Source organism: Fusarium odoratissimum (genome assembly GCF_000260195.1).
Source record: "Fusarium odoratissimum NRRL 54006 unplaced genomic scaffold supercont1.2, whole genome shotgun sequence".
Lineage (NCBI taxonomy): Eukaryota > Fungi > Ascomycota > Sordariomycetes > Hypocreales > Nectriaceae > Fusarium > Fusarium odoratissimum.
Window position 1 is genome coordinate 1,761,040 of NW_022158688.1, and position 19,983 is coordinate 1,781,022.

The 19,983-nt window shown below is 48.8% G+C and overlaps 8 protein-coding genes across 10 annotated transcripts; 4 read left to right on the top strand and 4 right to left on the bottom strand.

The window, feature by feature from the left end:
• The first annotated feature begins 125 nt into the window (after positions 1 to 125).
• FOIG_02223 (ubiquitin-protein ligase E3 C) lies at positions 126 to 4,316 on the top strand. The gene is made up of 3 exons (XM_031199427.1): positions 126 to 1,076; positions 1,138 to 1,337; positions 1,385 to 4,316. The coding sequence occupies exons 1-3, from the start codon at positions 577 to 579 to the stop codon at positions 4,123 to 4,125; spliced, it is 3,441 nt and encodes a 1,146-aa protein (XP_031071464.1). The 5' UTR covers positions 126 to 576; the 3' UTR covers positions 4,126 to 4,316.
• Positions 1,336 to 6,222, bottom strand: FOIG_02224 (uncharacterized protein). The gene is made up of 3 exons (XM_031199428.1): positions 5,800 to 6,222; positions 4,599 to 5,743; positions 1,336 to 4,548 (listed from the first exon to the last, which is right to left on the bottom strand). Exons 1-3 carry the CDS (start codon positions 6,103 to 6,105, stop codon positions 4,446 to 4,448), a joined length of 1,554 nt encoding a protein of 517 aa, XP_031071465.1. The 5' UTR covers positions 6,106 to 6,222; the 3' UTR covers positions 1,336 to 4,445.
• Positions 6,223 to 8,741: 2,519 nt separating this feature from the next.
• Positions 8,742 to 13,530, top strand: FOIG_02225 (electron-transferring-flavoprotein dehydrogenase). Its single transcript, XM_031199429.1, has 2 exons — positions 8,742 to 10,826; positions 10,892 to 13,530. Exons 1-2 carry the CDS (start codon positions 9,022 to 9,024, stop codon positions 10,989 to 10,991), a joined length of 1,905 nt encoding a protein of 634 aa, XP_031071466.1. The 5' UTR covers positions 8,742 to 9,021; the 3' UTR covers positions 10,992 to 13,530.
• Positions 10,860 to 13,644, bottom strand: FOIG_02226 (uncharacterized protein). Of its 3 annotated transcripts, none has more exons than XM_031199431.1 (2): positions 13,614 to 13,644; positions 10,860 to 13,560 (listed from the first exon to the last, which is right to left on the bottom strand). In XM_031199431.1, the coding sequence occupies exon 2, from the start codon at positions 13,198 to 13,200 to the stop codon at positions 12,706 to 12,708; it is 495 nt and encodes a 164-aa protein (XP_031071468.1). In that variant the 5' UTR covers positions 13,201 to 13,560; positions 13,614 to 13,644; the 3' UTR covers positions 10,860 to 12,705. The 3 variants fall into 3 exon arrangements, with proteins under 3 accessions (XP_031071468.1, XP_031071469.1, XP_031071467.1); XM_031199432.1 differs by lacking the exon at positions 13,614 to 13,644 and having other exon boundaries at positions 11,001 to 12,790; positions 12,841 to 13,571; XM_031199430.1 differs by lacking the exon at positions 13,614 to 13,644 and having other exon boundaries at positions 11,034 to 12,790; positions 12,846 to 13,565.
• Positions 13,645 to 15,121: 1,477 nt separating this feature from the next.
• Positions 15,122 to 16,058, top strand: FOIG_02227 (TATA-box-binding protein; the record flags this gene model as incomplete). The annotated part of the gene is made up of 4 exons (XM_031199433.1): positions 15,122 to 15,366; positions 15,428 to 15,515; positions 15,572 to 15,986; positions 16,042 to 16,058. 4 exons carry the CDS (start codon positions 15,122 to 15,124, stop codon positions 16,056 to 16,058), a joined length of 765 nt encoding a protein of 254 aa, XP_031071470.1.
• FOIG_02228 (uncharacterized protein) lies at positions 15,412 to 18,591 on the bottom strand. Its single transcript, XM_031199434.1, has one exon. The coding sequence runs from the start codon at positions 17,001 to 17,003 to the stop codon at positions 16,560 to 16,562; it is 444 nt and encodes a 147-aa protein (XP_031071471.1). The 5' UTR covers positions 17,004 to 18,591; the 3' UTR covers positions 15,412 to 16,559.
• Positions 17,018 to 18,439, top strand: FOIG_02229 (uncharacterized protein; the record flags this gene model as incomplete). Its single annotated transcript, XM_031199435.1, has 1 exon — positions 17,018 to 18,439. One exon carries the CDS (start codon positions 17,018 to 17,020, stop codon positions 18,437 to 18,439), a length of 1,422 nt encoding a protein of 473 aa, XP_031071472.1.
• A 129-nt stretch (positions 18,592 to 18,720) lies between the features above and the next one.
• Positions 18,721 to 19,962, bottom strand: FOIG_02230 (phosphoribosylglycinamide formyltransferase). Its single transcript, XM_031199436.1, has 3 exons — positions 19,661 to 19,962; positions 19,348 to 19,582; positions 18,721 to 19,290 (listed from the first exon to the last, which is right to left on the bottom strand). Exons 1-3 carry the CDS (start codon positions 19,833 to 19,835, stop codon positions 19,023 to 19,025), a joined length of 678 nt encoding a protein of 225 aa, XP_031071473.1. The 5' UTR covers positions 19,836 to 19,962; the 3' UTR covers positions 18,721 to 19,022.
• Between the last annotated feature and the right edge of the window lie 21 nt (positions 19,963 to 19,983).

Sequence of the window (19,983 nt, forward strand, 5' to 3'; positions counted from 1 at the left end):
TAGACTCTGAGATTCATCAAAATGACAAAGTCCCGAGGATATGCCCGGCCGGGTCTTATCACAGAACTGAATCTAGAACTTACCAAGACTTTGTATATCAGCATTTCTAATCAGTGTATCACACCATGGTTCAGAAGAGCTTAAATAAAATACTCTCCGCAGAAAGAAACGAGAGTAACTTCGCATAGACTCTTCACAATTGGCGCATAATCGTGTTCTCGTGTGGTCATGGCAATTCGCATTTGCGTATTCCGCGGTTGCTCAGTGTAGTTGCTCTTATCTTATCGCAATCCCGGCTCAGGCAAATGTGAGGTCACTTCAAAGCCCATCCCCACCAAAGCATCTCCAAACTCCGAACGCGGCATTGGGCAAATAGCATCTAAAATAGACCAGGCCGCCGCCCGTCGCTGACTGAGCTTCCAAGCTGAATCTTCTAGAAGCAGGGTCGACACTTATTCACGACGGATTCGACGGCTGGGCCATTCGACCATGATATCGTTGCCTACCTAAATATACTCCCTACTCACTGAACCTTGCGCTGTCCTCCCGTCCCGTCCTCCCTCCCGCATCATAACCATGTTCTCGACATTCACGGGCAACTCGAGACGCCCTCGAAATGTCAACCTTAGCGGCACCACCGGAAATCCCTTCACCAATACTTCGTGGTCACCATCTGCTGTCTCGAACACAACAAAGACTGTTTCAAATGCACAGGCCGAGCGTGAGAAACGACAAGCTGATCGGGCAAAACTAAAGGCGGCCGGCAAGATACAGAGAATATGGAGAGGCTATAAAACAAGAGCAGAGCTGAAGGAGTCTCAGAGGAACGCATTTGATGCTCTGTATAAATCAGGGCCTCGTCAGAATCCTTGTGAGAGGCTTCCTAAAGCATTCGGGCTGCTTCTGTCTTTCTTCAGCCTGCGACGAGATGACGACATACAGCGAGCTATTTGTTATGCACATGATACCGAGTCTGTGGATCTCGAAGCAATTGCTCCTTCAAATGTTCATCCGTCACGAGTAGGATGCCTTGTTCAACTTCTTTTACAGGCCTTGGACAGGTCTTTATCAATAAGGTACGTGATTACGTTTATCACTAGTTCTATCTGGCCATTGTCTAACTAATAAACTGTGCAGAGATCTTTCTGGTGATACCCATCTTCTTTTTAAGCTCGTTCTTCGCATCGTTACGAAGTACCCCGAGTTGGTCATTCCCGCAATCGACAGTTACTACACAGTCGTCGCCAAGTTATGTCAGTTTCAGAAGCTCAGTGGGCAGTGGCAAGATGTTATGCTTCAAGCCATTTCTAGGCCACTCGAGGCAGCATATCACGAAGGCAAGTCTCCCGATCAGGATCCTTGGTATTCTACTAACGTTTTCCAGGGACATCACAAGTTTATCGTGCATACGCCTTCTCTTTCCTGGCCAAGAATAATTTGTACTTCTTTGAAGAAAATATCTCCACTCTATCCAACGCAGTCAGACTTTCCGATCTTTCAAAGGCGATAGTCACAGGACTGTCCTCTCCATCGAGCGAGAAACACTTTCAGGATGCTCAACTCTGGCAGCTCGCCCACTTCATCGATTTGAGTCGCTTTAACGCCAACAGCAGCAGCGGCTCGGGTGTTTTGGAAACGCTTTACACTCAATTGTCTAGTCTTTCTTCTACCATCAGTGTCCGGTTGTTGGCAAAGTCGACAGATGGCGACGAGAATAGCTCTGAAGAACCTCTCGTGCCATCACTAGATCCTTATATCACTGCTAGATTCATGTCCCTAGTGGATAGCAATGGCATTTCGCAAACGTTACACGAATTCTCAACCAACCTGGCAGGATCCTCTTCGCAAGAATATCAGAGCACGAGTTTTTTGGCTGGGTATATCTTGACCCTGCTCCGATGCTTCCCTGCAAACAGCGACGACATACGCATGCGCCTCTTCCTTGAAGAAATTCCTACGATCTCGGGTGATGTCCCAACGATAAAGTTTCTCTGGCACATTATGAGTGAAACGGCGGTCTTCGAGAAGTTGAGGACTGAGTCAGAGGCCCCGCTCAACGTCCTCCGCAGGTATCTGGGTGTCACATCAGAGACTTCAAATTCCCTAGAAGAGGAACAGGATTGGCGGATTGCCCTCTTGTTCCTTGAACTGTACATCTTCATTCTTCGTTTGAGCGATGACGAGGATTTTTTCAGCGGTATTGACCCACGGATTATGGAGCAAAACCAATCAATATCCCGCATTCGATCTTGCAGCCTGTCTTTGGAGGACGTCAAAATGCTGACGAGCTTTCTGAAGAATACTGCATTTACTCTTCACTACAGAGCTCAAGACCTCTCCAAATCTGCTGATGGTCTCGAGGCAGCCTCCAGATATCGTATTGACACCTATTTTGGTTCCGGACAATCTTCAGCAATGATATCAGAGGAACCTTCATCACCCACAAAGAGTCCGACGAGGCTTGATATTGACAGCCTACGAAACATTGTTACAACAGCTATGAAAATGCTGTATGAAAGAGATTCGAGGAAGCAATTCTTACCCACAGACCATTGGCTCATGACCTCAAAACTAGACCAGTCAGACTTTATCAGTGCCGTTATTGCAGAGGAAAAGCGACAGATCGATGAAAATTCTGATGGCAGCGATGTCGAGGGCAGTGAACATGGGGATGGTCCAGGTCTTTACTCAACCATCGTTGGCCAGCGACTGTCACGACATGCGAGACTCGAGAAACTAAAAGCTCAGCAGATTCGAAGTCAAAGGGAGCGTCGACTAGCAGAGATGAAGCCCAAGCTGGAGATTCTAAAGCATATGCCGTTTGCAGTTCCTTTCGAAACTCGTGTTCAAATCTTTCGCCACTTTATCCAACTCGACCGACAGCAACGAGGGGATAACAGCCAGTCTTTTTTTGCCGGTCCGTATGCGAAGCATCATGCACAGATTTCACGTAACAGTCTCTTTGACGATGCATATAAGCAATTCTACGAGATAGGGGAAGGTCTGAAGGATCCTATCCAGATCACATTTGTTGATCAGTTCGGTACCGCTGAGGCTGGTATCGATGGAGGAGGTGTCACCAAAGAGTTCCTTATCAGCGTAACGACAGAAGCTTTCGGTGCTGAAGGTGGTAGAGGCATGTTCACTTCGAACGAAAAGGGACTTCTGTTCCCTGATCCCACAGCCCTCGATGTTATTCGGGAAGAATTGCGCCATGCCGGAATGACAGAAGCCGACAGCACATTCCGAGATATGATATCAGATTTACTCAAGCGATATGAATTTCTCGGCAGGATCGTGGGCAAATGCATGTATGAGGGCATTCTCGTTGACCTAGCTTTTGCTGGCTTTTTTCTCCTCAAGTGGACATCGACAGGGCCCAATGATGAGAATACTTATAAAGGTAGCGTGAACGATCTTCGAGACATGGATGAGGATCTCTATAGAGGCATGCTGCGACTCAAGAATTATCCTGGGGATGTTTCTGAACTGGGAATCGACTTCACCATCGAGGACCAGGTTTCAGACCCTAAAAATCCAGTGAAGACTGTCACCAGAAAGCTTATAGCCAATGGCGATCAGATCCATGTTACGAACGACAACCGACTCTTGTACATCTCGTATGTCGCTCGGCACCGTTTGGTCGTTCAACCAGCACCGCAGACCTCAGCCTTCTTGCGCGGTCTGAGGTCTATTATCCGCCCGTCGTGGCTGTCTATGTTTAATCAGTCGGAGCTGCAGCGTCTTGTCGGCGGCGACTCATCCGAGATCGATATCGAAGACCTCCGGAATCATACCATCTATAGCGGCTTATACCAAATTGGCGATGACGGTGAAGAGCATGAAACAATTAAGTTGTTCTGGAAAGTCATGCGTAGCTTCACAGATGATCAACGCCGTGCCGTTCTCAAATACGTCAGCTCGACACCCCGAGCCCCTTTGTTAGGCTTCTCACAACTGAGACCATTGTTCAGCATTCGAGATGGAGGAACGGACGAGGAGAGACTACCCAGTACTAGCACATGTGTTAACCTACTCAAATTACCAAGATACACATCAGAGGCGACGCTTCGCGAGAAGTTACTTTATGCTGTACAGTCAGGGGCAGGTTTCGACTTAAGTTAAGCAGGACTTTATCCTTTTTTAATGAATCAGGAGGCAGATGAGAGGTGTTTTATTTGCGTTTGCATCAGAAATGGCTGTTTGGGAGTTATGACTATGATGAGACAACGGTGGCTTTCGGCATAAGTATTGTACTTAGTTGGTCATTAGACAGGCAATCACACTGAACGTTTTATGACAAGCTAATAGTTAAACAACTTGCGTTACCTGAACCAAAATCCACGATTAAATATGTAAGTGCACGTTTGTCTTCGTCGCTCAATAAGGACATTTATACAACTCAATCTTGACTCATCCGGAGCTTCCTATTACACATTAATATATCATTTGTCATCAACACCCTGGTAGCTCCTGGCTATCAATGTTGGTTTCCGTTTATACAAGTCCATAATCATCTGTCCAAACAAGCCATTGGCCCACGAGAACCTTTTTTCCGTCAGTACGCACAGCACTTCAGCTCCGGCGGCATGACTTACCACGACCTTGTCCAATGCTTCTCGTTGTGACTATTAACTGTCTCGTGAATGAGGCCAAGCCCACTCGTTGAGTTCATCAACTGTCGAATGCCATGCACAATCTCCTCGTCATCGTCACTCGTCAAAAGCTGGACAATGAGCCCCATAGGCCACGCCATGCCTGGACCAAGATGAGGGCCACCTGTAGCATTCAGAACAGGTCCTCGGGCGTAGTACGGGTTATATGAGCTTAGTACAAAAGCGCGTGTGTTATCGTATACGTGCTGCGAGGCTGGTTTGTAGCCTAAGTGCGGAATGCTCAAGAGGGAGGGAATATTGGCGTCGTCCATGAGACTATGGGATCCAAAGCCATCAACCTCATAAGCATACATCTCTCCGAAAATAGGATGCTGGATGATAGCATGTTTGTTAACCCCAACTTCGATATCAAACGCCAGCGCCTCCATCTCCTTGGCCACCTTCTCATCCAAAGGTCTCATTATCTTTGCGCATGCGGTGAGGTAGCGTGAAAACATCATATTGGCAGGGATGAAGTACTGATAGATGCATGCGTCGTCGGATGGTCGAAAGAAACTGCGCACGAGGCCAATATGACCCTTGACAGGCGCGCCGTGACCATGGTTAGACACAGTCTCTGAGGCACTGTCAGAATTTCGCAGCCATGTATATGCAGGTTTCCGCACTCTGCCCTGCTCATCGTATGTCCCTTCTTGCATATGCTTCGCGACCCTTAAGATTGCCTTGACGGCTTCGACCCAGCCGAACTTGCCAAAGAATTCGCCATCCTCAGTTTCGTCGTAGTAGTCCCATGATAATTGAAGAAACGCTGCAAGAGAATCAAGCTCATATTTGCACTCGAAGACGAAATCGGGGTCATATTTCGGACTGACGGTGTCTCGAGGTTGGAGAGATCGTTTCACACGACGGAGCTTAGCTTCAGGTGGAGGATGGAAGGCATTGCAGAAGGGAGATTTGGTTATATATCGGGCTTGGAGGTTTATGGCTCCACGGAAGAGAGAGGCGATGTCGTTCTCGTCGGACGGGGAGCCTCGGTTGGAGGAAAGGATTGACTTGTATGATTGGAGCTGATTTGCACTATCCCTCAGCCAAAGGGCGTTTATATCACCCGTGGTAATAAAGGCCAGCTGACGAAGTGTCAGCGAAATAAGTAGTATGATATTGTACAAGAAGCATAGTTTACCTCTTCATCAGAGTTATCGGCAGAAGTGCCCTGCCATTTCACGGTTGTGTCGAGTGTATTAGGCCATGTGTTCAAAAACAAACGATACAAATCTGGATCACCAATCGCTTGATCCATCTCCTCGTAGATCACCTTTTCAACCGCTGGCACTGAATATGTGCGGCAATCCTTGCCTGGACGCTGAAAAGGAAACGCATGGCGCCCTGACGAGAAAGGTTCGTGTCGTTCACGGGCGAATTGTTCGTAGTTCGGGCAATTGGCAGATACGGCTACGATGCTGGCCAGAAAAGGGAGTATATAGTGCATTTTGACGATATTTCCGTCATTTGAAGAGGTTGTTGTTATTATGGAAACATTTTGGTGTTTCGTGGTTGATTGTACAAGAAGGAGCACGGTTTGAAGATGCGAGAACCAATGATGACCAGTGACCCCTGACTAAAACAAAAGGGAGTGGGGCTGAAGCTGGGGAAGCCTGAAGCGTTGGAGATTTCAAGATAAACTTCGTAGTCTAATTGAAATACGGTAACCCCCTGAGAACGTCCAAAATGGGCATTGGCCTAGACGGATTGAGATGAAGATATCCATTGTTTATCTTGAGCCAAATTCAAATAAAGCCGATATCTATAGTATTCATACCAATATCACAATCGTATGCTTTCAGATTATGGACAAGTTAATTGTGAGGTATTCCAATTCATAGATCAGGTATTTTGGGGTTTTCGACATTTTTCTCACTTGCCCTCGACTTGTTATGAAAGAGCCAATCACTAATTAGAACATCACTGATGGTCACGTCCTATATTCACTGTCCCAACGCATTGTATCGAGAGTCTATGGTAAGTGTATCATTGTGAATCGGTAAGAAAGCTTCTGTTTAACTTCGAGATGCACACTATATCTATCGGTAGACGCTTCAATGCTAGGTATCCGTAACAAGACATTCAGAGTCATGTATACAGTATGATATGCAGATCCCAGCGATTCATGCTTAGAGTTCGTGAATTGTTGTAACATGGATGTCGTGAAACGTTGCCTTAGTTGTATCGCTGCTTGCTTTCGTGCATCTATGAATATAAGAGCTCAGGCTTGTGGGACGACGAAGGGGCTCACAGACAAGACTACACAAGCCATACAGCAGCACACGATGACATTACCCAGCATTTTTTATATTTCTCTTCCTGCTAACTTCTTTATCAAAGAATATTGTCTCAGGTTGATGCATGAGTGTTTCCATCAGTACTTCTTCATCTGTCCATACGCTACGGTGTATACATATCCTACTCCTATCCTAGTTGGCTTCGACGGAACCATGGTCCTTTGGGCTCAGAGTACGACTCCATTCGTTGAATGCGTTGATATGACTCACCCCCGAATTCATCGGGAGTTGATGGAGTTGGCGGAAAGCGGTGCGCGTTGGGTTGAGTATCAGTCAATCAGATATGGGTTCTCGAAATTGGCAGAGGTGTCAGGATACCCAGACTCAGGGTCTGATGGCGTAACAACAATGTCGTGCAACCAGGCAAATTGAGATGCAAGGAACCCGGCTATACTGCAGCACGCTCTACATAACCAAGTATTAATACGATAACTCATCCGAAATTTGTGTTATGAGTCCAGGCAACGAATGGCTATGCTAAAGCTACAGTGAGCTTAGGGTACAGGGTAGTCAACGAGTTGATGCATATACATCTTAATCCGAAGACAGCCTACCAGTGTGTGAAACAGAAGAAATCAGTAATACTAAATAAAAATGTCACATATTCTCCTGCGCAGTCGCTTTATCTAGCTCGTCGGCTTAACCACGTTCTAAAAAAAGCCGGACTGTATAACAACAGCCAGGTACAATCGATCGAGGGCAAATGAACATTGAATGTAAGCGAGAAAAGCCTCACAACGTCAGTACAGTAGACTTGAAAAGCGAACCACTCCCTGTGTGTAACATTCGTAAACCAAGTCATACGCTTGGCACACTTGGCTACCTCAACCCGTGAGTGGAAAATTGCTGCAGACTAGGTATGATGTAGATGTAATATAGATGGTGAAGCAAATCCAGGCCGAAACAATGCGTAGGTAGCCCAGGACCCTGAGCCGCGGCAAAGAACAGAGTTAAGCCGAATGAAAGCATCGGCCAAGAGCATCCGAATACCGAACGCTTGGGGCATGTAGTTGACGTAATTGCTCATGGGCCCTGGCATCATGACAAGACAATGCATTCACAACTTGAATAGCACATATTATGACGATTGAAGCTCTCTGAGGGAAGTTTGAATAAGAATACTTTCAAACCTCAGTCCTAAGTGACAGAAATACTTAGACAAGCTTAGGATAGGTAGGCAGGCTAGTACTCTAGGATAATTTAGTCGAGAATTAGGAGGCTCTTTGCCTACCAAGATTTTGGGGCACCTTTATCAAGTCTCGGATATCTGACACACCCCGACAACTCAAAAGGAGAGTTGCATAGAGTTGCCAGCTGGTGACTGCATCTATATTGCTCATTTTTGCCAGCTACTGAAAAACCTATGCCAAAAAGTGACATTCTTGGTTATCATCACTCATCATGTATGATGGCATTTGCACATGCTAGCCATTGGATACATCCAACCATTGCATACCCCAGGTCCACACCAATGCGGATCAGCCGAGTACCAACCGCGATTTTAGACGTTGAATGACCGTAGTTCCATGGCCTCGGTTATCCAAAACCCGAGTGCCGGTGAGAGCCTTGACAAACCCTAGGTGCTGCAGCTGCAATACTCTACCTATGAGAGAAGAGATAATACTGTAAAGAGATTTGTCAAGACAGAAATCCCACCTCCCACTCTCTGAAGAATCTGGTATCTAAACTACCTAGGTAGAGGCCCGAGGATAATTAACGAGCCGGAAAAGGAGCCCCAAGCTCTAGAGAGACACCGGCCAAAGAGCCAATTAACATCCAGTTAATTGTCAAAAAGAAGTCCTCTGTTGGATCCAAAAGCGGTAATAGCCACCCCGGCGATCGTACCTTCCCCACTATCGGCCCTCTCTACTCGCACCACGAAGGAAAGAGTCAACGGCGGCAGAAAGTTGCTTAGTTGCCGCCGGCGCCAGGACATTTCTTCCCTCCTTGAGCTCCTCCAAAAGGAATCCCTTTCCCTCTCCCCCACCTCGAGTCTCACTCATCCATCGCCAATCCTGCTTCCGGTGGCTGAACATTCAATTCGCCTTCAGCTCTATACCGTCATCATGTCCGCCCCACGACCAGTTTCGCGATGCGTCCAGCGAAGTTCGAGGGTGCTTTCTCGCTCCCAATTTCGTCCCGCCAGATCTAACCTCTCTATCGCCACAATCTCAGCCAGATCCTCTATTACAGGAAGGACATCTACGACAGTATGGTCTGGCGCAAGAGTTCCAATGGCTTCTCGTGCCTTTAGCACTACCTCTCGACTTCGAGATGATGACCAAGATTTCGACCCCGCGAGCGTTGAGCGAGAGTCCGACGAGGTTGATGTCTGTATTGTAGGAGCTGGTCCTGCTGGACTCAGCGCCGCTATTCGTCTCAAGCAGCTTGCTAATGAAGCTGGAAATGAGGATTTTCGGGTACTTGTCCTGGAAAAGGCTGGCGACCTCGGCGCTCACATCCTCTCTGGAGCTGTGATCCAGCCCACCTCCATCAACGAACTTATCCCTGACTGGCTCGACGAGAACAATCCTAATCGTTTCGAACATGCCACTCCTGCTGGCACCGACCGTATGCGATTCCTCACCAAGAACTCTGCTATACCCATTCCAGCGCCTCCTCAGATGACCAATCACGGAAACTACATTGTTAGCTTGAACCAATTCGTAAAATGGCTTGGAGAGCGGGCTGAGGAGATTGGTGTTGAGGTTTACCCCGGATTCGCTGCCTCTGAGGTCGTTTATGCTTCAGATGGTTCAGTTAAGGGTGTCGCCACCAACGACCTAGGGGTTGGCCGTGATGGCAAGCCCAAGGAAACGTTTGAGCGAGGCATGGAGTTCCATGCGAGAGTGACCATGTTTGGCGAGGGATGCCATGGAAGCCTGAGCAAACAGGTTATCAACAAATTTGATCTGCGTAGGGACAGCCAGCATCAGACTTACGGCCTTGGTGTCAAAGAGGTTTGGGAGATTGATCCTGCCAAGTTTGAAAAGGGTTTAGTTGTGCATTCAATGGGTTACCCGCTACCCAAAGATGTGTACGGTGGCTCTTTCATGTACCACTTTGGCGAGAATCTTGTTCAGATTGGTCTCGTCGTCTCGCTTGATTACTCGAACCCTTGGATGTCCCCTTACCAGGAGTTCCAGAAGCTGAAGCGGCATCCCTTGTTCCGTGATGTCCTCGAGGGCGGCAAGTGCATCTCGTATGGTGCTCGAGCTCTTATTGAGGGTGGCTTCCAGTCTATTCCCAAGGTCGCTTTCCCAGGTGGTGCGCTCATTGGTGACTCGGCTGGCTTTGTCAACGTTCCGAAGGTAAAAGGCACTCACAATGCCATGAAGTCAGGCATGCTTGCCGCCGAGGCGGCATGGACTGCTATTAGTGAAAAGACCGATGAAGGCACAGTATTCTTGTACGACTATGAGAACAAGTTGAGAGATTCTCCCATCTGGAAGGAACTCAAGGAGGTGCGCAACATGCGACCATCTTTCCACACTCCTCTCGGTCTTTATGGCGGTATCATGTACTCTGGTCTCGAGGCTTATGTCTTCAAGGGTCGCGTTCCTTGGACACTTAAGCATAAGACTCCCGACCACGCTGCTACTCTTCCTGCCGATAAGGTCCCCAAGATCGAGTACGAGAAGCCTGACGGCAAGCTCACCTTTGATATCTTGACGAGTGTCTCCCGAACAGGAACCAATCATGAGGAGGATCAACCGGTTCATTTACAAGTCAAGGACTGGGACGCTCATACTGAGTCAACATACCCTCCTTTCAAGGGTCTGGAGAACCGATTTTGCCCAGCTGGCGTTTACGAGTATGTTGAGGACGAGTCAAAGCCTCACGGCGTGCGTTTCCAGATTAACGCGCAGAAGTAAGTTCCAAAGTTTTTGCTACGACTTTTTTCAGTTGAGAACACAGACTCTAACAACAGAACAGCTGCATCCATTGCAAGACGTGCGATATCAAGGCTCCTCACCAGGACATCAACTGGCAGGTGCCCCAAGGAGGTGAAGGTCCTAAATACTACATGACCTAAGAAAACCAAACGCTTGTTCTTTTCGGAGCAACACTTTTTCGTTATGTATTCTGTATGATACCTTGTTTATATACCTGGATGCATCATTGGCGCGTTGGGGACAGTCAATTGGTATAAGGTCGAGAGTAAGAAATGGGAAGGTTTGACATTTGGAGCATATTGGAGTCATGGTACAAATGCAAAATTATGACTTTTGGTACGGAATGAAGATCTAGACTATAACATCGGCGGGCGACCGATAGTATGCTGGATAGCACAGAGGTGCTTATTCTTCAGCTCGAAGCAATCGAGATGCTGTCGTTGCACAGGAAGGTCACTTGAGCCGCATGGACTTGAGCTTATCAGCATGTGAACAAAGAGGAATGGCGAAAGCCTAGAGCGTCCAATGTGGAGAGCCTGGTCCTTGCGGATTCCGCGGCTATGTCTCTTGACATGTGCGGATATTTCTTTGAATACCAACATGATAATTTCAATGGCTGGACGATCAAATCACATATACTTGAGGCAATAGGTAAAGAACGGCTTGGAACATACTTAGTTCAAGTGTGATGACAAAGGAATCAAGGCTTATCTTTTCTGTCATCCAGGTAACGAGATAGCTTTGCGATCGCCCCCACAAAAGAAGAGCAATCTTGTTCAAGCAAACCATGCAGTGCGGAGTCGGTTCATGCCCCAGCCAAATTTGCCTATGGACCAAGAAGCTAGCGAGACATGGCGGATCCTGGTAGAACCGCGAAGAAGTTCAAATGAGGCTGGTTGGTTCCTCTGAGGATGAACGGTCTGTGGAGTTCCTGTCCAAACCCAGGCCAGGACTGTGATAAGTCGTGGGACCAGAAAATTGTTAGTGAGGTACTTGTGTCAGCAAGCCCCGGGTAATTTGACGCGTTCTCGTAAGAGGTAACCACACTTGGCGATCCTTGACAATCAAAATTTTCGTGTCACCACTCGGCGTCAAATTGACGGTGGCATCCTGGAACGTGTCCTCAATGCAGACTGGGGTTTCCAAGAGTCACGGCATGCAGGCTTCGAAAGTCTAGCCCAGGCGTTGGGAGCCATGCATCACTCTACGCTCAGTCTCGCATGACAAGAAAGCGGTGCAAAAGCTGGTAGACGCAGCGTGATAAATAAAGAATGCATCAGCATCCAAAAGTGAACAACCATGACGACTGCAACATTTATGGCGGCTGCCAGCAAGTCGTTGTACTGAGTACATTGTGCAAGAAGCCAGTCAGTGGGCGCACAGATCCAGCCTCCCTAGCACTGCGAGGGGGGACAGTTTGCTGGCTAACTGCTTCCTGGTTGGCCACAGTTGAATGACTCACAGAGTCAGCGGGCGGTTGGGGGCTCAAAATGAGAGGGCACGAAAAAAGAAAAACCCCATAACCTGCCTTTTACTTCCTTGTCGCTCGCTGACTGGACACGGAAAGGCAAAATTCAGTAAAAATTGCTGCTGTGCGGAGTGTCCGTAAATCAGGCTTTGTGCAGTCAGTTAGTCGCGTGATATGTTGACTGAGCCATATTCTTGTTGCAGGTCATGGCGTGACTTTGCTGATGAGACGCTTGCGAGACGACTATCGCAGTGAAATGAGCGCGATTCAAATGACCCTGCTCAAGAAGCTGAGGTGACGACGCGTAGTGAAGGAGGGCGCGTGGGTTGAACAAAACAGTCAGTGAAGGGGGCAGAGCGTGTTTCAGGGTCCCATCGTCTTGGTGGTTAGGCAAGAGTCGGTGGTTGGGTTGGGTTGGAAGAAAAAAGTCCCACGGGGGGCGAGCAAAGGGTTTGACAGGGCGGAGCATGGCTAGAACCAGAGTTAGTGGTGCCCGCTCCGATAAGGAGCGTCGGGGATACGCGACTGCGATTGGGGCAACAGAGGCGATCTTGGTGCGCCAACGAGCGAGAGCAATCAGAGTCAGTCTGAATGAGTGGAAAGCCTAAAAAGTAACCAACCACGCCAGCACGCCTAGTCGGACTAGCCCCCCGGCCCATAATTCCAGTCCGTATCCGAGGTCCACAGGACTGCGAGTCTCCATGGATAGGCGCTGTGACGCTGTTGTCGCCGCCGGATTGCGTGCTGATGCCGTCGCAGTATCCGGCTTGAGTCAAGCCAGTCCAGGTCAAGGCAGGCTCTGCTCGTCGATGGGTCTCGGTGCCCGCCTTTGCTGCCTTTCGTGATCGTTCCCGTCGGTGTTTGGCATCGTTTTCGTCCATCTCGACTCAGTCGGTACCGGTTCACGTCGTCCTTCGCTCTCACTTCATTCTATACCGTGTGTTGCCTTGATCATCTTCGGGGTTATCGCCGTCGTTCGTTATCAAAATCGATCCAACATTTCGTAGCTGCGTTTTGACTTGCAGATTGCAGTTGTGGGTTGTTGGAGAGGAGGAGGTGAAAGGTGAGAAGTGAGGTGATGGAGGGACAGAAAATAAAGTGCGGGGAAAGAGATGACGACAGCAAAAAACTAGCAGCCAGGAAAGGAGGAAAACTGTTCACGCCAAGCTGTGGAAGAAATAATCCCGATACTTGTGAACGGGTGAGAGAGAAAAGACACACGATTACAGTGCATCTTGTGACTGAAAGTTGGTTAGTGCTGCTTCGATGAAATTGTCATTTAGGTTCATCTCACCTGAAGCTGAGAAGGTGTCTCGCTTAAATCGTTGCTTATTTGATCCGTGTACACGCCCACAGCCGTGTTGGCTTCCTTGCTTGTGATCTCTTGTGACTGAAATAAGAGCAGAGCAAGCAGCTGGGCCAGGGAGGGTGAGAGTGAGCCGCTATTACCTACACGGACGGCCTGTGTCGGGCAGCAGGGCACCTTGTTAGTGGCGATCCTTAAATCCTGGGGCTCGCAGCTCCAGTGGATCAGAGCCTGCAGCGCCTGAGTCCAGAGCAGTGGAGAGAGTTCGGGCGCAGGTTGTGTTGCAAAGTAAAAAAAGATGTACCGATACATGTGTACATGGACTTTGAGTTTGCTATAGCGACACTTCAGGGGCTCAATGCTGAGACTGGGGTGAGTGGGTGGGAAAAAAGGAGATAAAATCAGCGTCGCAAGAGTGTTTGATTGGATCAACTCAGCTTAGTGCATAGACTAGCGCACGCCAAGCCTGCCAGCGTCGACGCCACAGGTCGTGTTGTTGCCTGGGGTGTCCTGCCTGAGCAGCCTTTGCTCAAAATTATAAAGAGCCAGCCCTCCCCTCGCCCGCCTGTTTCGAAAGACCTGCGCGGAAGTCCCGACTGACGGCCCTACGTACCAACCACTTACGTCCGGCCTCTCTTTTTATTTTTGATCCCCCACGACGTCACACCCCACATCTACACTTTCACATCCCAATCTGTGTGGACAATTACCATCTTGTCCCATCTCTCAGTCTGAGCCTTGAAACACCTCGGGCTTTATCTCTCCTCTTCACTTTGTCAATACATCACGACCCTGCTGTCGCAGACGTGATCACACTCTCTAGGTCACAGCCCTTGCGACCAGGTTGCAAGAACTGAAAAACGTTCCTTGCCCTCTTCGCTCCCTGCGCGCAACCGACATCGTTGAACCCGACCAAGACCGGAACGAAGCGATACCCGCCGACACCGTCATCGTCACCATCGAGTCGTTGCGCTATTGTAGACAACAATAGAAAAGAAAAAAAGAAAAGAAGAAGCTGTCGTGAAGTGAAAGAAGCTTTTGGTCTTCTAAACCTATAATAACTTGATCGATATATCGAATATCGACTCGGGGAAAAAGGCCACTGTCCTTCTACCATCTTCCATATCGTTCCGCATCGAATCTTTGCATTCGTCGCTTTTTTAAAGAACAAAACTTTGCTGGGCCAGTTTCTTTGTAGGGGACACATTCACTTGTTTCTCTCCCGCGATTGGTAGGTGGTCCCTCTGATTCATTGCACAGCCCCGCTACCCCCGCCTATAAAAGGCCTGTTTCTCCTCCCTTTTTCCAACTTCACTCTCGCAACAACACAACGGCGCTGCACTTCTGTTACCCCGTTGCATCATCACCATCGCATCTACCTTCCAGGGTAGGATGCACGCTCTTTTCGTTGATGCGCGGTGCTAACTTGGGTCCTGCTCTAGATCTGTTCAGCGATTTTTCATAACCGTTGACACATCTCGATACCGACTCCAATCATGGAAGGCATCCAGACACACCCATCGAACGCGGCGCAAGCCAAGGCGTTCACGGCGCCAGGATCGTTATCGTTCCCCGGAGCTACCAACGAGCTGACACCTCCGCCCGCCGGCACCGGTGACGCTGCTCAGCGACCTGCCCTCAATGGCCAGCAGGCGGCAAATGGCAATGGGGTGGCACCCGCAACGCCTGTCGCGACGCCTGCTGCTACTCAAGGACCTAGTGGAATTACTCCCACTCTACAGTATGTATCCTCCTGAGTGACCTTTTTATGCTCAGCGAGGCTTATCTGGCAAACTTTAAAGGAACATCGTGGCTACAGTGAACTTGGACTGCCGCTTGGACCTCAAGACTATTGCTCTGCACGCTCGTAACGCAGAGTACAACCCTAAGGTACTACAGACCTGACGTGCATACCGAGTAAGAAACACGTTGCTAACAGGAAAAAGCGTTTCGCCGCTGTCATCATGCGAATCCGCGAGCCCAAGACCACCGCTCTGATCTTCGCTTCCGGCAAGATGGTCGTCACTGGTGCTAAGTCTGAAGACGATTCGAAGCTCGCTTCAAGAAAGTACGCTCGTATTATTCAGAAGCTTGGATTCAATGCCAAGTTCACCGACTTCAAGATTCAGAACATTGTCGGCTCTTGCGATATCAAGTTCCCTATCCGACTTGAGGGTTTGGCATCTCGCCATCACAATTTCAGTTCTTATGAACCCGAGTTGTTCCCCGGTCTCATCTACCGCATGATCAAGCCCAAGATCGTGCTTCTCATCTTCGTCAGTGGCAAGATCGTCTTGACTGGTGCCAAGGTCCGCGAGGAAATCTACCAGGCCTTCGAGATGATCTACCCTGTGTTGCAAGGTTTGTCTTTATTCACTGTTTCTTTGGTCGCATCGATACTAACAACCATCATCAGATTTCCGCAAAGTCTAAGGTGCCACTTGACTCTTTGTCATCTTACATCCGACACTACAATGTCACCTTATCGACGTGTATGATTAGACAACCCGTCATGATACCACGATTGCTTTCATGTTCTCTGTCTTCCAACTGGTCTTGATGCCCAGGCTGGAGGCCAGGAATTTGCGTTTGTACCATTTTGAATTTCTGCATTGCAATGGCGTTGGCAGGGGCGGTTAGGAAGGGGATTATTTACGAGGGATTTCGGTTCTGGGGAAAAGCAAAGACTACTCATCCCGCGACACATCATAGATTGCTCGCGCCAGTACTGTGGCGCACGCGCTCAGTTGATTTGAGCGCTTCTAATATTCCTGAGGGACGCGTTGAGTTGAGAGAGGGTGCTGAGGAAACAAAGTCGAACAGTTGCCCAAGTGAGCCTTTTGAGGGTTCAGTAAAAAAACAACATGAACTTGGTAACGAGTTCGTGAAAACATGGAGAGCATACCCCAGCATCTCTGCTGGTGGTCAAGACAATCACATGGTTGCCATGAACTTGAACCAACATCTGCGAGATGCATTCTCCAGAGTGTGCAGCTTTTTCTCAGTAGTGAGATATAAATAAAGTTTTAAGTTCTCCGAAGTTTGAAGTCTTTTTTGACATTTTGTGTGTGAAGCTCGCGTGCGTCGATGATGCATGATTATCCACTCACGTGCCCAGCCAATAATGGCATTCTCGTAGTCAATCAGCAAACTAGCCCCGATTCTCGGCAGCGCCAAAGACTTATCAGCCGATTTTTGGCCCCGTTCTAGTGTCGTTTGCGACGCTCTCCTACTCGGACAACGCCGTGATCGGTGTGGGAACGGGGAAAAGTCTTCGCATTTCATCGGCCCATGTGAACTTTCTTTTGTTGACAGTGGCAGATAAGTGATCGTGCCTCGTAGGAAGCCTTTCTTGTCTTCTCCTCGACCGTCTATCATCTCTGTCTGTCACAATGGCTGGCGCTCCCTCTTCTATCCTTATCGTTGGCTCTGGAGTCTTTGGGCTCGGCACCGCCTGGGCTTTGGCCAAACGACCACACTACTCCAACACCTCGATTACTGTCATCGACGACTGTGCAGGACAGTTTCCTCCAGAAGATGCTGCCAGTGTAGACTCGTCTCGAATTGTACGAGCCGACTACTCGGACCCTTACTATGCCGCGCTTGCCGCCGAGGCGCAGAAGGAATGGCGAAAGCAGGGTGACCATGAGGTCGGTGGACAGGGACGATATTCCGAGTCGGGCTTTGTCCTCTGCGCTAGCGAAACCCCCAAAGACTTCAAGCTCAAGAAGTCTGGCATGGACTATACCAAGGAGAGCGCCAAGAATGTCGAGTCGATCGCTAAGCAGACTGGTCTGCCTGTGGATAAGATCCAAAAGCTGGAGAGTACCAAGGCTCTCCAAGAGTTCCTCGGCACAGACGGCTATCCCGGAGACTGGGGCTACCTCAATGGCAACTCTGGCTGGGCTGATGCCGGAGAGGGTATGAAGTGGCTCTATAAGCAGGCTCAGGCCACAGGACGTATCCAGTTCGTCAACGGCAAAGTGACAGAGCTCGTGACAGAGGGCGACCGAGTCATTGGTGCGAAATTGAGCGACTCAGAGGTTCTCAAGGCCGATGTGGTCATGGTAGCTGCTGGTGCTTGGTCCGGCTCGCTCGTTGACCTTCGAGGAAGAACAGAGGCTACTGGCCATGCAGTCGCGTATATGGACATCACACCAGAAGAGCAGAAGCGACTCGACAACTTCCCTGTAGTGTTGAACCTCAGCACCGGCCTCTTCCTCATCCCCCCTCGAAATAACGTCCTCAAGGCCGCCCGCCACACATTCGGATACATTAACCCGGTCAAGATTAACAACGCTCTTCCTCCTTCTCCCAACGATAAGCGGGAACCCTTCCTCGCATCCCAACCCTACACCTCTCGCAACGATTCCTCGAACCCTTTAACCGCCGAGGCCGACAAAGATCTACGCCGCGCGCTCACGGACCTGTGTCCTATACGTGGCCTAGAAACCCGACCATGGAAGGAGGCTCGAATCTGCTGGTATTCCGATACACGAGACGGCGAGTGGCTGATTGACTACCACCCGGGCTGGAAGGGACTTTTTGTTGCAACAGGCGACAGCGGACATGGATTCAAGTTCCTACCCAACTTGGGCGAGAAGATCGTGGATGTTATGCAAGGCCATGGTGGTAAGCTTGGCGAGAAGTGGCGATGGAGAGAGATACAAAACGATGGAGTCGGAAGAGAGACGAACGGAGTGTACACAGGTTTAATAACTGAGGACGGATCGCGCGGTGGACGGCCCTTGGTGCTGTGTGATGAGCTTGAGAAGGGTCGGGCGTTTATTGGAGAGACGAAGGCCAAGCTATGATAGAACATCAGGGTCTTGGGGCGTAAGCTGCATATGGATTGGATTTAGATGAAGCGTTCGTTTGTAGCAGTTTAAGAAATCATGTTTTGTAAAGATCGGATGTTTGAGAAAGTGAAGAAGCGACATGCATGGCCTGACTTGAAAGGGGAAAAGCTTACAACCATAACACCACTTACAAGTTGAGTTGGTATGGACAGCGGGCTAATAAATATCCGACAGGCTATGTTTCAGTCAACGCCGGCTTTAACATGACTTCACATGTCAGGGATGAGATTTTATATGGAACAGGGAGAGATAGATTTGAGTTTTATTCTGTAAGGGGGTATAATGAAGGGTTGAGCTAAGGAATGCTCTCTCGTTCTTTGGTTCCACGACTCTATTCCCGGTTGTGCCAAACCAACAAACCTACATACGAGAGTAGCTTTTTAGTCACCCCTATGGCGATATAGAACTGCTCTTAATGGAGACGAGCTTCCTCTCATCTCATGTTCCGTATGAGTTTTGTATATGAAGTTTGTATCATCTCACATCGTTCATAGTCATTGTGCAGTGCTGCTATAGCAGTATTTATGTCGTTTCCTTTTTATGACCTTCTGTTCTTGACTGTCTCCTGTGCCACCTTTGCAGTCGCATTGACGATCAACTCGTGCTCATGAGAGTGTACCTTCTCCTTATACTGTTCTAGGTCCTCTCCCTTCCACTCAATTTCCTTGACCAGGATAGGAGTACCCCTGTCTACTTCAGCGATCACGTAGTGGGCCATGATGCCTGAGCGTGTTAGTCGACCAGCCTTGAACTCATCATAAGCTCGCTCGATCGCATTGGCTCCGTCAAACTCTCCTGGTAGAGCACTGTGTGGTTTTGTTAATGATCCGGTAATTTGCAAAGACGTAATTCATTATACTCACGGGTGCAAGTTAATGACGTTCAGACCAGCTTTCTGGATAGGGTCCAGGAAAGCAGTTGAGAAGACGTGCATCCAACCAGCGAGAACAATAAGCTCAGGCTTCTCGTCGGCTGAGAGAATCTTTTCGGCCAACGCAGCGTCATATTTCCGACGACCTTCAGTCACTTTCTGCTCGTCGGTTTCTCCCTTCTCCAAGAATCCGTGAGAGATCAAGTTAAAGTATTGCCAAGGAATGCCTTGTTGCGAGTTAGTATATACACATGAAAGTCGTATGGACTAGCACGACGTATAAGATTTTGTGAGAGGGCTCGTACCAGCTTTCTCGGCTCGGACAGTTGCGTGTGCGTTCCGTCGGTTCACAATGAGAGAAATGATACGACTATTTGGGAGTGAACCGGTAGATATCGCATCAATGAGAGCCTGGAAGTTAGAGCCAAAACCAGAGGCCATTACTAGAATTCGGCATGGTGATTGGTCCGGGTTCGACATCTTGAATTGTAGATATTGAAGTGAACTGAAGATTGTAGTATGCTTCAGTCACCACTCCGAATAATATTCTCCAGCTTCAGTTCAAATCTTTCCCCCTCTAAAGGGTATCACGTGATGCCGATAGCGGCAGAACACACATTGTCGAGAA